The sequence below is a fragment of the Camelus bactrianus genome, chromosome 1 (genome assembly GCF_048773025.1).
Source record: "Camelus bactrianus isolate YW-2024 breed Bactrian camel chromosome 1, ASM4877302v1, whole genome shotgun sequence".
NCBI classification, from domain to species: domain Eukaryota; kingdom Metazoa; phylum Chordata; class Mammalia; order Artiodactyla; family Camelidae; genus Camelus; species Camelus bactrianus.
Genome location: NC_133539.1, coordinates 40,607,394 through 40,623,208, shown reverse-complemented (window position 1 = coordinate 40,623,208; position 15,815 = coordinate 40,607,394). Strand labels below are relative to the sequence as shown.

Below are 15,815 nucleotides of genomic sequence, written 5' to 3'. Positions count from 1 at the left end.
CTTCAAAGTCACTATTTGACAGCTTTCTAATTTCTGTTGTTGACAAACATGACGTCCTTAGCTATTGCACAGAACAGCATGCACTAAGTTAAGGCCATCCTTCAAGAGTCATGGAATATGACAGAAGGAAAACCCAGAGAATCAGGCATTTCACTGATATGGAGGAACAAACCAATCCTAACCAGGAGTGATCAGAGAAAGCTATAAAGGAAGAACAGGAAAAGTTTTGGGTAGAAGGGGAAAAGGTTTCTATGTCTCAGTACTGAAAAAAAACAGTCTTGAAGCACCATAGTGTGTTCCAAGAACTACGTGAAGTCCAGTGTAGCTAAAGCCTGGGTGAGAAAGATGGGAAGGTATGGAATGAGAATGGGGCAGAAGTGTCAGGAGGCCAGATGGTGAGAGATGTTTTGGCTCTGAACAGGACAGTGAAGTAATTCCAGTGGTGGAAGATGAAGACAGGCTGGAAGAAGATGAGGCTGAAGAAGGGAGACCACTTAAGAGGTTATGTAGTAAATAAAGGGCAATGATTCTTGCCAACCTTCCTTCTCTGTCCCTTCAAACAAACAAATAATACAAAGAGGAGAAAAAAAAAAATGGAAAGCAACAGGAGATCAACTAAACTTCCTCTTTACTCTCTTTGGGTTGAATAAAGTTTAATATTCATGTCCAAACAATTACAACACGCTATCTGAGGAAAGATTTTTTTTCTTGCATTTATGTAGACTTCTTTAGTCATTCACTTATGCTTTCCTAAATACTTACTATAATTATTCACTTATTATTTCTAGGGTCGATCTTGTGACATACTGAATCTTTTTCTAAGTCAACTGTTAAGTTCCCTAAATAAAGGCTGATTCTATCACTATTTCACTCTAATTCCAAAAGCAATTGATTTGAATTTCCATTACAATGCACTCAAATGTTTGGGCAACTGGAATGAGTTCTCAGAGGACTGTTGTAGCTTAAGACCCAGGACAATTAACACTACCCACTCCCTCTCAGAAGATGGTTATTAGTTAAAAGTGACTCTGCCAGTAGGCAACACAACTTAGCAATTTCAGGTTCCACAAAAGGATTGATTACATTTATTAAAAACCATAAACACCTGTATGACATAAAAAAGTATTTTGTGTGTGTTAAAGTGCCATTATAAGCCCATATTAGAAAACTAGACAACCAGCCTAAGCATTTAGAGGTTGAATAGAATTAGTTGGGTTCTGTACGCCAGGACAATTTTTTTCTACTCTTTTTCTGAAATGATTTGGCCATTTCATGCCTTGTATTCCTAGTCAAGTATATGCTTTTCAGGATGTATGATTTTAAACTGACTTCAAATTCAGAGTCACAAATTTTAAATCTTTTAAGATAAAGGCAAAGGGCACAATCAACCAATATTATCAGTTGCAACCTATTATTTAACTAATCTAGAAAGCCATATACTTTCAAAACCACGTTCTTAATTGGATCTTCATTTATCACTGGTCAAAGATCCTGAGCCACTTTTGTTGTAATCAGCCTACTTCCCTCTCTTCTTTCTTGAATCCTTGTGTGCTTATTTTGTTTTCAATCTGTAAGCATATCCTGAGCACCTATTGTAAGTAAGGCACTCCATTAGATGGTAAGAATTTAAGAAAAATAGAATTTAGACCCCACCTTCAAGGAGTTCACAGTCTAGTAGAGGGGACAAACATAAATCAGGCACAGGGTAATCATTTTATAATAGATAAGTAGACCACAGAAACCAGAAAAGACTTGGTATTTACATCTGGTCACATTCACACTATATACAAACACAGAACTGATTAGCAAGAATTTTTAAAAAAGTACACAAACATCCTCATGCATAATACAATGAAAAACAGACCATGGGATCCAAGAGGCATACATGGGTAAAGCACTGCAGGGAGACGGGGCAGGAGTGATCAGTTAGGGGAATGGCAGAATCAAACACGGTGCAGGGATTCCTTCACTTTCCACCATTCCTTGCATATGGTTTCTCTGGAGAGAGAAGGAAGTGGCAGCAAGGGTGCGTGGGGAAGTTGTTCTCATATCTACAGAAGCACCAGTTTTTCTCTGTGGTTACTGATGACAGTAAAAAGATTTATATTTGTGTTGAAACATATCAAAGTTATCAGTTAATAAGATTAATAATATAAGATAAATAAGGAAATTAGAAACCCACTGTTGAATTAAATCACCAAAACTTGGACATTTCTAAGAGTGAAAGATGGCAGGATTATGAATGATCTATCCTTAGACTATCAATGTATTTTCTTTTGTAGCTGGACAAAGTTGTGGAAAAGCATAAAGAATCTCACAGACGAATCCTGGAACAGCTTTTAATGGTAGAAAAATCTCATAGGCAAACCATATTAGAATTGGAGGAAGAAAAGAGAAAACATAAAGAATACATGGAGAAGAGTGATGAATTCATAGGCTTGCTAGAACAGGAATGTGAAAGGTAAGGCCACTTTGGACAAGACAATGACCCATTCTGTCAACCCTTACTAACCTCTCACTATGGGCTTGGCACTGTGTCATGGATTCAGGGATATAAGATGCATGTGACACAGCCACTGGTCTCAAAAATCTCACAGTCCAGAGTGAGGGAAAAGATATGTTTAAAAACACTGTCAATACAATGCAAGAAAAATTGGGTGTGATAGGAAGCATAAATGCTGGGCACCTAATTCTGCAAGGCAGCACCCTGTGAAAGGTTCAGAGGAGGTAACAGGGGTCTAGTCCCTATGCAGACTAGAATGGAAACTATATACAAGGGCAGAAATAATGCCACAGCATAGAGGTAAGACCATAGTATGGGTAGTGAGAGAACTCAAGCTTTCCACATGGGTACCGCACGGGTATTAACTGTAGGATGAGAAAAGGAAAGGCTAGCCACGGGCAGTCAGATTTTATACTGTTGGCAAGAAGGAGCAAAGGACAAATTATGAGGAGAATGAGTTGATGAGGTATGCTTTCTTAAAGAACCATTAAGAAAACATGGAAGAAAGGCAGGAGGAGTTTTAAACTGGGGACGGGTATGTACTCCAGTGGCTACAGGGTTATGGAGGATGGGGTGTAAACTAATACTTATGATGTATCATCAATATGAACTAGTGACTAATGAGACTAGAGAGCAGAGTAAGGAAAACAGGAAGTTATACTCCTGGCTACTCACCAAGGTATAGAATGCAGGAATGGGGCACAGCTTTTTGTTGTTGTAGGATTTCTGGTGAGGAAGATGGTTCAAAAGGGGAGAGGTCCTGTTTTAAGATATTTTGAGCAGAAAGTACCTGGTGTTTTTCAATGTTCAGTGGGGAGAATGATTATGTCTAAAGAGACAATCCATAGTTGGAAATACAGGTCGGGAAAAGGTCGGGCTAGTGTTGTGTATTTGCAGCGCATGACAGCTGAAGCTATGGGTTTTGGTGTGGTGAGGGGAGAGAATTTTGAGAAGGGAACTCTAGAAAACAATGCTTGATGGCTCTTCTGGAGAAAAAGGGGTTAAGAAAGCAAGCTGAGAGAGAATGGTGGAGGAATGGAAGAACCAGAACAGAAAGAAAGCAAAGAAACCAAGCAAGGAAGGACTTTCAAGAAAGAGCGAGCAGTCAGATAGCATCAAATAATACAGAAAAGGATGAACAAATGTCCCAGGATTTGGCAACAAGGAAGACAGTGAGGAACTTAATGAGCCCTTCCAATAAAATAGTGAAGGCAGAGGCCAAAATTGCAACGTTCTGAAGTATAAATAAGTAATGAGAACATAGAAGCTTAAAATGTGAACCAGTATTTTGAAAAGCTTGGCTACAAAAAGGGAGAAATTGGTTGGTAAACATTTTATAACCATATGGAGAGCAGGTTATTTTGCTCCACTTTGGCCCCCTGTTCTGAATCATCTTAGAAAGTATGAGCATCTATATTAAATTGAAAGGACGACGACTCCTCTCCTTTGATAATGCAAAGATAGAAAACAACCAATCTCAGCAATGTCAAATTTTTACCAGATCTTCATTTCACTTTTGTTATTCCATGTATACTTCTCTTATGAGTTACAGAGCTAATGATGCTAACAGTTACAGAAAAACAAAGAAAGAAATAATTACTTGTGAGTTCCCTTTTCTAAAATACAAGTAGTCTTAACTGCTTTATCTGACTACTTGCAATCATATTTTAGCTAGGTAACCAAAATTACATAATAGCTAGGCTAATGGCAAACTTTCATTTCTTTTCAGTGCATCTCATGGTAGACACCTGGTCAGAGAACCAATGGCCCTCAGATCCAGTTTCTTTTTCCACATTCATCAAGGGTTTGACTACATAGACAGGGAGTTTTGTTACCTTGCCCCTCATGAACTTGTTATCTTCAGGCGCAGATTAAAGGAACACAAGAAGTCTAGCATCAAGGGACGATTTGACTCAGACATTACAGTGTAAGATTAGTTATTCAATGAGACAATGCATATTAAATATTATTTTGAACCCCTGTGGTTTGGCACCCATGGCCTCATTTGGCCTTCACACTTACTTGGCACTAACTTGTTGAACACAGATACTTCCTTTCATCTCTCATTATTAAGAACATTTATTGACCATGGTCAGAGTGCTGCCTGCTATAGAACAGAGAGGTACTGGCTGTCCCTGCCCAGAGGGCTTAATCACATTAAGGGAGAAGGTAAGAAGATACAGATTTAGGGTGGAAATGTGGAGGGCTGTTGGTGGTATAGTTCTAATATTCACAGTTGTATCTCTACTATCTTCTGGAGGAAGGCTGAGGAGGGCCATCCAGAAGTAACACCGTAAAGCTGGGAGGCAGATGGCAAGAGAGAGCAAAGAGGAACAACACTGAGACACGGAACAAAAGGGCAGTGGGAATAAAGATAGTGGGCTAGAGGGAAAGGAAACTAGGGGAATGAATGTAAATTGTACACCATGAAATCAGTGTATTAAGGATGGTATTTCTACAGGTATCAAAGGAGTTTAAGAGGGAGAATTTAAAAGATCATGTTTTTTTAGCCATGTAGGACACAAAATTTTTTTGTCTTGAAGAATAATGAAGAATAACAAACCATTACCAAAAAATAGGGAAAAAAATGACTGGAGTGACTCTCATTCCCTGTTTAGCCATTCCAGAAGATATGCGAATATTTACCTATTTCTGTTTGCCCAGGAAAAGCTTCCAGATGGAATTCTTTGGGTGTTAGAATGGTAAACCTGTTCTCTACTCACATGACACACAGGTAATTCTTCCCTTGTTTCCCCTTTTTATCACCATTCCCATAGCCTGGCATTGTTGGCGCACTAGCCCTTCTTGCCTTTAACAGGGAGATTGTGGGCCTCCTGAGGCACAGCTGGCTTTCACTGACTTTAAGGCCATGTGCATATAGGTATTAAATGAGTACCACCTAACAAAGCAGGAAGTGGAGGAAACTCTAATAATTTCAGGTAAATATATACAAAGGAGGTGCTTACACAAGAGAGTAAAATACCATTCACATGTCTCATTCTTTGACCACAAATGAAAGAATACACACCACCACTGGGTCCTTCTAACTTGAATGAGAACACTTCCCCTTAAGCACACAGCCACCCCTCACAAAAACACAACTAATTTGTTCTAAGGAGTCAAAGAATAACGTTTACTTCCTTCCTCAAACAAAGTGATGTAAGTCACTCCCAAATCAGTGACCCTCAGTACAGAGAAACAAAGAAAGATATCATAACCCCCAGAAAAATGATTTGAGTGAATACAGCTATAAGGAACTATCTGACTGAAACTCTGAAAAAATACTGTGAAAGTTTAGTACTTGTATTATAAGTGTTAGATAATATCTACTTGGAAATAAAATAAAAATTAAGAAATATATGATTGAGATAGTTCATGAGATCTTAGAGGGTGTAATAACGAATTTCAAACTAGGGCTCAATTTCTGTGTTTTCTTTGGAGAATTCGTTTTATCTGGAAAACCCTAAAGGAGACTGATGTCACATATTGAGTTAAGGCCAAAATGTTTGCCAAGTGATGTCTTTGTCGTAATCAGTAAACAATTGGCTTTCCCACTGAGGGAGGGTGGGGGCAGGGAATAGCTCAGGAAACTCTGTTCCCAAGTGTGTTAATGCAAAATTTCCTTCCCTGTAATCTGTGCAGTTTGGTCTGTCCATAAAATAATATATCCACATTTCATGACAACTTTCTGTTCACTGACCAGCTCCAATGTGTGGATATGTGTGTCTCTGATGACCAGAATTATGTATTTGGCTGAATTACAAGGGGAGTCTATGTGAAAGGTTTTATACAAAAGCAATGCCAGTAATTTTTGGCCTTTCCGGATGGCTTCACAGGAAAGCCAAAACAAAAATCACTTTTAGTCTGTGCAATTTTGCAAAATTTTCCCATAAGTGAAATGCCAATTTTGTCTGTACTTTCAAAAAAGCTTGCATAATTTTTTTTTCTTTTTCAGTTTCAATGGGGGAAAAGGCTGGGAAGAAAAAAAAAATTTCCTTTTCTTGAAACCATGCATTCTTTTTTAGAATACTAAAACAAACCATGTATACTAATCATATATATTACTGCATTTCTGGCTTTGAAACAGCCACTAAAGTAGGAAACAAATATCGTTATGGCAACTGTATTAAAATGTGGCTTCAACTATGGATTTTTTTTAAAGCCTTAAATTACTTTTCATAACATCTTGGCCAAGTAGGTTAGCAATGATATTCTGATTTTATAAAGCAGGAGTTCAAATGGTAGTTTCTCAAAAGCCACATAGTGAGGAAGGAGTCACAGGTAGAATTAATTTCTTGACGCGTGACTGAACAGAACAGAGACTTGGGGGGCAGAGGGGTCTGTGGAGGAGACTGAGCAGGGACCCATCTTCAAGAGTCCTTGGGCTTTAAAGGACTCTTAGGTCCCTGAGCACACCTTGAGCTAAGTCCTTAGTAAAAAACAAAGTGTTTCCACCTTTCCCTTTGGCTGAAGCAATTTTAAAAGGAAAGATTTCTGTCATCAACCCTTTTCTATTATGACAGTCCTGTTCTCTAGATTGGCATCAGAAAAGGTGACTGAAACACTGAGCTATAGTTGACCCTCCTGCTAACTGAGCAAACTGAATTACTTTCAAAGACTTCTCTCAAAAAGCATCAAATCTTCTTTCTAGAGGTTTTGGCTACTCCCTTGAAATATATATAAATGAATGAGTGTATTAATCTATCTAATTTTTAGTTAGTTTAACCAACTAGTTAGTTATTTAGTGCTGCTTGCCATTCATTCATTCACTCAAAAAAATAAAATAAAATAAAAACCCGCAACTAATTAAATGCCTGCTACATGACAGGTCCTGTGCTGGATACTAGGTATAGAGGAGGTAGATGGGGTGTGGTCTTCAGCTACATAAAACCTCAGCTCATTTGTGTGTGTGTAAAACACAGACACCACTGATACTGATGCTTTTAGGGCACTATGAGATAATGATGGGCAAGGAAAAAAGGTCCAGTTTGGTACAAAAACATAATAACATGAAATAATCATGAAAATAAAACATTCAGGAGAGATCAATAAACACATGAAACTAAAGGACTTTACTAGAGAATTCACTATCTTGCAGCTATTGCCATTAGGACTTTCAGTGTCTTCGGTCTTAAATCTCAGCTTTTAAGAATATCCCACGAAGCATAACACAGTGGGCATGGTGTTTTAAAAAGTAAATAAACTAAGACTACTTTTTAAAAATCATATTTGGAAAGCCAGCAGTTTTAAGTTTCATGCACACTAAACTATTGTTGTAGAATACATTGTACTCAAATGCAATCATTTCCTTTCAGTTTTCTGGCAAGGAGTTATATGTATTACATATTCTCAAGACTATGTCTTGCAAGTAGTGAAATGGATGCCAGATCTCCATTTGACCTTTGTCAGGGATATCCAGTTCTTTGTCAGAACAAAATGGAGACCCACCACAAACATATATTTCGATATTATAATTTTATAGAGAATCACAGTGTGATCAGTCTAGTGTTCACATACCTCAGATCTAATACAGGATCTGGGTAGGGATGCAGAGAGATTAATTATTTCATGAGGATACCAAAAAAAACCCATTTAAGACTGTACACCATGACTTAACTTTCAACAGATGTCACAAAACCATACCCTTGTAACTGCACAATTCAGCGGTTTCCATACAACGCCATTTAATTATAGAGGTCAAAATTCGGATACAGTGATGTCGCTATTTGATTGCTTTTCCTTCCGAGAAAGCTGAGCTAAATTTTACAAAAAGTTTTGGGTGTGTATTTGGATGTATAATGATTACTGAATTTATTCCTCACAAAAGAATACTACAAATGTTAAAAAGCAGTCTAGAAGGAAACCTAACAAGCACAGTGAAGGATGAGCCGGGAACGTGGAGACAGGGGACTCTGGTCTACAGCTAGTGTGCAACTCTAGGCCAATTCCATTTCTCCAATCTTTAAACAACTGGGATAGGCTATATTATTTGTATGTTTCTTTCAGATCTAAAAATCTGTGATTATGTGATTCTTATGAATAAGTAACTTCTACTTCAAGCCTATGATTCTAATCCACACTATCAAAAAGAGGTCAGTGAGAATAACAGCACCTCAACCACCAACTTCAAGTTCAAGTCTGTATTTCCATTCTTAAAGGATATCTAGATTTAGGTATACTCTGCTGCTTCTTGAATGTCACATATTCCAAACTGAACTTAATGTCATCTTTGCACGTCCAGGTCAATTTACATCCTTTCTATTCCTGATTCTGCCAATGATTTAATCTATCAGATAGTTATTAAAAAATGACAGATCTTTGAATCCCCATTTTAAACTAGAGAAGTCCTGGCAATCTAGACCGATCTAATTTTTGAATCGAGAAAAGTGAAGCTCATCAAATTTCAGCTAAGAAATCCCAGAATCTTGCTGCTAAACAGAAGTAGAGACAGATCAGAAGAAGCTAGCTCTCCTGATAACATGTTTGGTGCTATTCTCCCTAGAATCATTACTAACCGCTCACACCTCATGCTTGGTATTGTGGGACGTCCAAAGAAATTTAAGACATAATTACAATACAACGGAAAATACAAGACCCTTTATAAAATAATCTATAAATGAAATGCAGAGAGGACTCAGGTGCTCATTCTGTGGTACTGACAACCGCTATTCCAACATTATGAAAGGTCAGGCAAAAAGAATATTAAGGACTGTAATCATTCAACAGCCAGCATAGCAGTAGGAGAATGAAGGACATACAGTTAGCACTGAATAAATAAACCTAACTGGCTCATAGCTACTAGCTTAACAGCCCTATAAAACAGGACGCCAAAGACCATTGAATGTGGAAAGGCAACCTCAAACTTTTGTTCCATCTGACTATAAAATATAAAAAGGAAGAAGAGTCATTAAACCATATCAAAATGGAAAATTTTGCCTCATAAATGGAAATCAAGGTGGAACATTAGAATTAAGCTGTATCCTGGATTTGTAGCTTGCAGGTAAACTTTCCTGGCAAGTATATTATTCCCTCATTAGAAGAAGAAGCCAAACAGCTTTGGCCAGCCATGAGAATGAGAGATGCCTGGCACAAGTGATGAGTAAATATCACTGCACAGAAAGCCCTTCATTGGAAGGGCACAGGGTATCAAAGCTAAAAAGCATAGACTCTGGAGTTAGAACAAGTGTTTGAACCATGGTCCCACCTTTTCATCTGGTCCCACTAGCTATATGACCTTGAATAAAGTACTTAATTTCTATAAGCCTCAGTTTCACCATCTGTTAAAAAAAATGATATGGATCTCACAGGTTCTCTCAATTACTAAATTATATAAAGCATAGAAAGTGCTAAGCATGGTATCTGACACTCAGTAAGCATTAGCATCTTTCTTCAAAGTAGTTCATTTGCATACTCTGTGCCACACCACTGGGCATTTTATGAATTGCTTAGAAGGCATTTAATTGGACCCTATGCTGGGTGCTAAGGATGTGATGATGAATGAGAGCTTTCAAGGGGCATACCCCTCAGTGTGGGGAACATAGACTCAAAAACAAGTGCAATGTTGTGTTACAGGTGTGATGACAACTGAGAATACAGAGGAAGCACAAATGAAGGACTGTTGTATACTCCTGGTTGTAGCTTATTTCTTTCAGAGTAGGGGTTTTGCTGAATGTCCTAATGATCTAACACTGTAACACCAAGCTAGACACTAGAGTAACTAATACTCAATAACTTTTTTTCCTAAACCATGGAGACCTATTTCCCCCTTTTAGAAATCATTCCTTTTAGATAAACAAAAATGAAAACGCAATGATACTATGAAGAGGACAGCATACCACATACTCAAAATTGAGACTCACCCATAATGATGGTTTTTAAGTGCACCAAAAGACTCCACTGCTCCTTGGGCCTGCCACTGCCACAAGATCCCCAAACTAATCATATCTTCTTGCCTAAATTGATTGTAAAAAAAAAAATCAAATATTCCCATAATAAGGTAAGTGGATTTACTTTTATTATTTTTGTTGTTGTTCATAATTCCTTTTGAGGGCCAAGAGCATGGAGAAGCATAATAAATATTTGTTGAATAAATGACTGAAATGTAGGAAAATGTTACATCTTAATTTATTATTTTCCCATCAATATCTTCTCATAAATTAGCTTCGGATTAGTTCTCTTTACTTAGCTCAGTTTTGGAGAATATAATATAAAATGAGTCAATTTTGATAGGAGAAGCTGAATAAGCTTGAGAGCTTTGGGACCATCCTAAAGAGAACAACTATAAAAGAGGATGGGACCTTTATCAAGGCACTAAAGGAGAGAATGACCCCAAAAAATGGGATTTTAAAGTTAAAAAAAAAAATCAGAAACATTAATTACAAAAAAAGCTAAAAACAACCCTCTCAATTCATACTTCACACAGTTTTTATATCCTATTTTTTCACTAACAAAAAACATCATGAACATTTTCCTAAATCACCAACTACTCCTCTACACCATAATTTTTAAGTCCGTGAATACTACTGTATCATATAGATGTAATTTATTTAACAGATTCCCTTTTGTGGGTGTTTAGATTCCTTCCACTTTTTCTCATTCATAAAGAACACCATGATGAATACTCCAGTCACTTTTTACACCTTCCTGATTGTTGCCTTAGAATAAATTCTTAGATGTGAAATTGCTGGGTCAAAAGTTATAAAACTTTAAAGGGTTTTGAAAACTGTAGCTAAATTATGTTCTATTAATAGACTATACTACCATTAGCAACAAAGGAGAGGACCCATTTCTTACTTTATAACTTTGCCCGGGACTAATCTTGAATGTGACCTTATTTAAAGCATGATATGATGTTAAAAAGTATGTAAAATGAATGTTAGTAACATGAATCAGATTTTCCCATTGCCTTGGGCTTTAATTTTAGAGATGTATTACTTCTAAAAAACAAAACAACTCTAACATATCATCAAAAAGATACTTAAACATAATATTTTCTTGAAAGTATATTTTTCCATTGTTAATATAATTTCAGTATATTTCCTTTTCCCCATCAAATTCAGGTTTTGATGGCTTACCATCACTGGTCTTTCAAAACACTGCTTCTGTTACTCTTTCTCTAAAAGGTCTAAAATCTCCCTGCTCTGTACAATCCCATACAAGCTGTAGAGTCCAAATTCAGGATCCTGGCTCGCCTTTCCCACCACATGACGAATTCGGAAATTGTTCATAATGCTTATCGTACTGGCCTTACATAGTCCTGGTAAGTTTGAATTGTTTAACACTGAGAAAACCAGAGTTCACTTTGTCACATTCCCCCTTAAATAACTTCATTGTTTAGATGTACATGAGATTTCCACACCAATTTCTCCTATTTAAATTAGCTTCTACTTGCCAACTCTCATTTCCTCACATATCCTCCCTATTAATCATGCACACTACATTTGTGCCCATAGCATTTTCCCATGTATTTCTCAATGACAGCATGAAATATTTCAGATGCCTGCTAAACAGGTAGTTTACATCTTCAGAAGATGTTGAAACATATTTGCAGGATTTATGAGGCTGAGTACGTGTTCTCTTCAAAATAAGTACTTTCAAACTCATAGTTGTCACTTTACATCATGCATTTTTTGTTCTGAGTAAATATGACATTCAAAGCATTTCATGCCATAACAAACACTGGGATAGATATATGTAAAGGAAAAATGTGGAAAAAAAGAGAATCACATGTGGCTGTCACAACACTGTTTAGTAAACATTTCCTTCAAAGGTATTAGAGAGGTTTTAAAATCCAATATTTACCAGTAGTACCAATAGTGAGGACCAAATATAACTGGCAATTAAGAACATTTCTCTGTGGGGCACATATTTCATTTGCTTTATGTCAAATTACTTCCCACTCTAAACAGATTTGTTGATTAATCAAAACTCTAGCTAATAATCTACTCAAAAACACTCCAGCTATTCTATAGCCATACATTCAAACATAATAGCATTAAGGCATTAGGACAGCATTTAGATTAAATGAATGGTATTTTTTAATATGTTTATTTGTAGAGACGTAGGGGGAAAACTTTCGCAGCTTCTTCACGCAGAAGAATTCAGTGGCTTATTCTCATCATTCCTTTGAAGGCTAAGATTTTTATCAATAAACAAAGTAAGAGACACAAAATAACAAAAATGTTGGAAGGGGAAAAAAATCACTCCTGAATTTTCACCTGTGCTGAAATCTAAGTGAGGCATGCCCCAATAATAACAAAGCAGAGCAGATCAGATAAAACTTTCTATCTTGAAAAACCTCTGGATAGCAGGAACTTAAGGCTCCTCTAGACTGGAAGTGTTTCATCTTGAAATATGCCTTCCTATCTCCTCTGAATAGGCCTCTATTTTTTTCTCATTGATTTTATTGTGTTAGGGAAATATGTGAGGCAGTCACTCAGTCCCCATTTCCAGTTCCAGAATGAAACATCAGGAATCCAAAGAGGTTTGTGGCTTCAAAATGAACTTTTCTTGTACCATGGCTGAGTGCTCACAACCCACCAAATCATGCAAAGAAACCTGTTAGTTTCTCTGGATTTCAGATATACCATACAAAGGTGGGGATCGGGGGGAGAGAAAAAAAGTACAAATGTACAATTAGAAAATTCAGATGAACCCACATTCCAAAATGTTTCAGAAACAATGTTCGAATTCTGCTTTCATTAAATGATAGCCAATTCAAACTAGCTCACAGATGCTGTATTCATTAACAATTATTTTCATTTAAAATATACCTGAAACATAAAAGGGTATGGTGGAGGAGGGGGTTGCAACCTCCAATACCTTTAGGGGCCAGCAGGGCAGGGTAAATGAAAGGAACAGGCTGGATGTACAGAACAGGGAATGGTGGAGACCTTAAAAACTTGCAAAGCTCAAGCCCACCTAGTCAGCTTTCTAAATAATTACTTAGATACCACCAATAAATAAGAAATAGGCCCTATGACACAATTGATCCAGATATGAAAAAGCCAGACTTCAGGAGTCCAGCTCTGGAGAACAGGATATGTATGGTAAGGAAAGAAGACCAATGTTCTCTGGAATCTTATAACAGAAGATGTGTACCAAATCAGAAGGATAAGCACTGGGCACCAATACTAGGAAGTACAGTGAAGTGAGGTGGAGAAGCCTGTTTATTATGGCTTTTTGTCTGCCTTCTCTTTCCCACTTGTGTGTAAGCTCCTTGAGAGCAGAGACATCTTGTTTTGTTTATCTGTATCCCTAGCCCCTTGAAGAGAGCGCCCAATGGATATTTATAGAATAAATAAATGTATTACTCTCGCCAAACACAGTCATTAACATTAGCACTATAACTGGTAGTAACAGCTATAGGGACTCTCCACAAAGGTCCCAGCTCTTTGATGGCAAGAATAGAAACATGTTATTCTTTGTGCTTCTAAACGTTTTTATACTGGCCTATAGATATAAACTTCTACCTTTTCTACACTGTTGAATTAATATAAAGATGTTAAATTTCTTCAAGTTCAATACACGCACATAAAACAAAAAACAGTAAAATGACAACACAGGTATATAGGCAAAACAAATATTATGAGAATTCTGTACAACAAACAACCTGGTTTCATTAACAAATAATGTGCAGGGGGAAAATACAGAGGGAAATTTATAAGTTAAAAGAAATGTAGACATTTCTATAAAGTGCAAAGCATGATCTTACTTGAATCTTGATTTGAAGACATTATGAGAGAGAAAGAGAGACAACAGATAATAATGATTATCAGGGAAATTTGAACACTGGGGTATTTCACCATATGGAAGAATTATTACTAGTATTTAGACATGCTAATGGTACTGTGATGTGTATTTAAAAAGAAACCTTATCTTTTAGACATATTCTGAAAAAATTCCAAAATGAAACAATAGGATGCTTGGAATTTGCTTCAAAATAATCTGGACTGGGGAAAATAGTATGGAAAGGAAAAATAGTTTTCCCTGTATCATTCTGAGTTCTTGGCTGAGGCTCCTTGTAATAAAAGACAGGTTAAGAAGAGAAAACCTAACAGAAGTTTATCAACATGTACACCTCATGTATACATGGGAGACACCCAGAGAAAGTGAGTAACTCTATGACATGACATAAACCAGGACCTTAAATACCGTCTTCAGCTAAAGACAAAAGAGAGAAAGGCGGTAGGGAGTGAGGAAGGGGACAGCCAGTTATAGGAAGTTACCAGAAAAAGCAAGGGTAAAGTTGATATGCAGATTTAAGTTGGTGCCTTCTCAGCTGGTAAGATTCTCTTATGATTTAGTCATCCTTCTGGTACTGAGAGAGACACACCTTTACAAATAGAGTTTCCTTCATAAATGTAAATTTCCCTTTCAAAAATTTCTTGTTTTCAGAACTCTTCTGCACCAGCTTTTAATCAAAATAATCAGCTGAAAATAACCCTTATGCTAAAGAGACATATTTTGGGGTGGTATATTCTGCTACTCTTCAGTAGGGTGGTACAGAAAAAACAAGACTGGCTAAGAGTTGATAATTATTGAAGCTGCATAAGGGACACATATACTTATATATCATTATACTATGATCTCTACTTTTACATAAGTGTTTAAAATAAATAAAAAACAATTAAGTGAACAAATAATAACACATGAAAATAGTTAGAAAATTTAAATGAAAAGTATAAAATGAAAATTAACACCTTCCTCTCACTTCACCTCACTTCCTGCTCTCCCAAGGTAACCCATAGTTAATAATTTTCTGTGTGTATTTCTAAAAAAGTACTGTATGTATATACCAGCAATTCATAAAGGAAATCATACTGTACTCCTCCTATCTTAAAAAAAAAAAAAAAAAGGTAGCTGCATATTATCTCATTTTATGGATGCAATTCATTTGGCCAGGCCCCATGTATGGGCTTTAGATCCTATTCTCTTTTTCTTCTCTTTCTTTTCTTTTGCTATTAAATATTGTTCAGAAAATTGACTCTCAATAACTTCAGATGCATCTTAATTCCAACTTTCTCTCAGACACAGATTACTCATTACATCACAACTTTTGTGTTTTTTTTTTTGTTTTTCTGTACAATAAGGAACTAAAACCCACAAGAAAAGAATCCTTTATGTAGGACCCTAAAGACAACACAGAAGACTAGTGGGGATGGGGGGAAGGGAATAGCACTGAGATAACACTTCTAGAGTCAGGTCCACAGACCCCACCTACATACTTGTTAGTACCTTCCCCAGAGGTCTTCAGATCTCCTAGCAGGACAGGGCTGTAAAGTCAACAGAAGCAGGGATTTGATCCAAGAGC

At 36.8% G+C, this 15,815-nt stretch overlaps 2 protein-coding genes across 9 annotated transcripts in view; one reads left to right on the top strand and one right to left on the bottom strand.

Annotated features, from left to right (window-relative positions):
- Positions 1-15,815, bottom strand: part of COL8A1 (collagen type VIII alpha 1 chain) — a 497,220-nt gene that overhangs the window by 228,593 nt on the left and 252,812 nt on the right. For 2 of the 7 annotated variants that reach the window (XM_045503836.2, XM_045503837.2), the window contains one exon: positions 10,363-10,455. The exons of 4 other annotated variants lie outside the window; for them this stretch is intronic. In XM_045503836.2, coding sequence (XP_045359792.1) covers positions 10,363-10,366 — 4 coding nt within the window. In that variant the 5' untranslated portion in view covers positions 10,367-10,455. Of the gene's footprint in view, positions 1-10,362; positions 10,456-15,815 lie in introns of those variants that run through there. One more of the 7 variants, XM_010966406.2, reaches the window with a different exon arrangement.
- The window catches only part of FILIP1L (filamin A interacting protein 1 like), a 268,750-nt gene that overhangs the window by 169,915 nt on the left and 83,020 nt on the right, over positions 1-15,815 (top strand). For both annotated transcript variants that reach the window (XM_010966400.3, XM_074361876.1), the window contains one exon: positions 2,283-2,461. In XM_010966400.3, the coding sequence (XP_010964702.2) occupies positions 2,283-2,461 (179 nt within the window). The remainder of the gene's footprint in view (positions 1-2,282; positions 2,462-15,815) is intronic.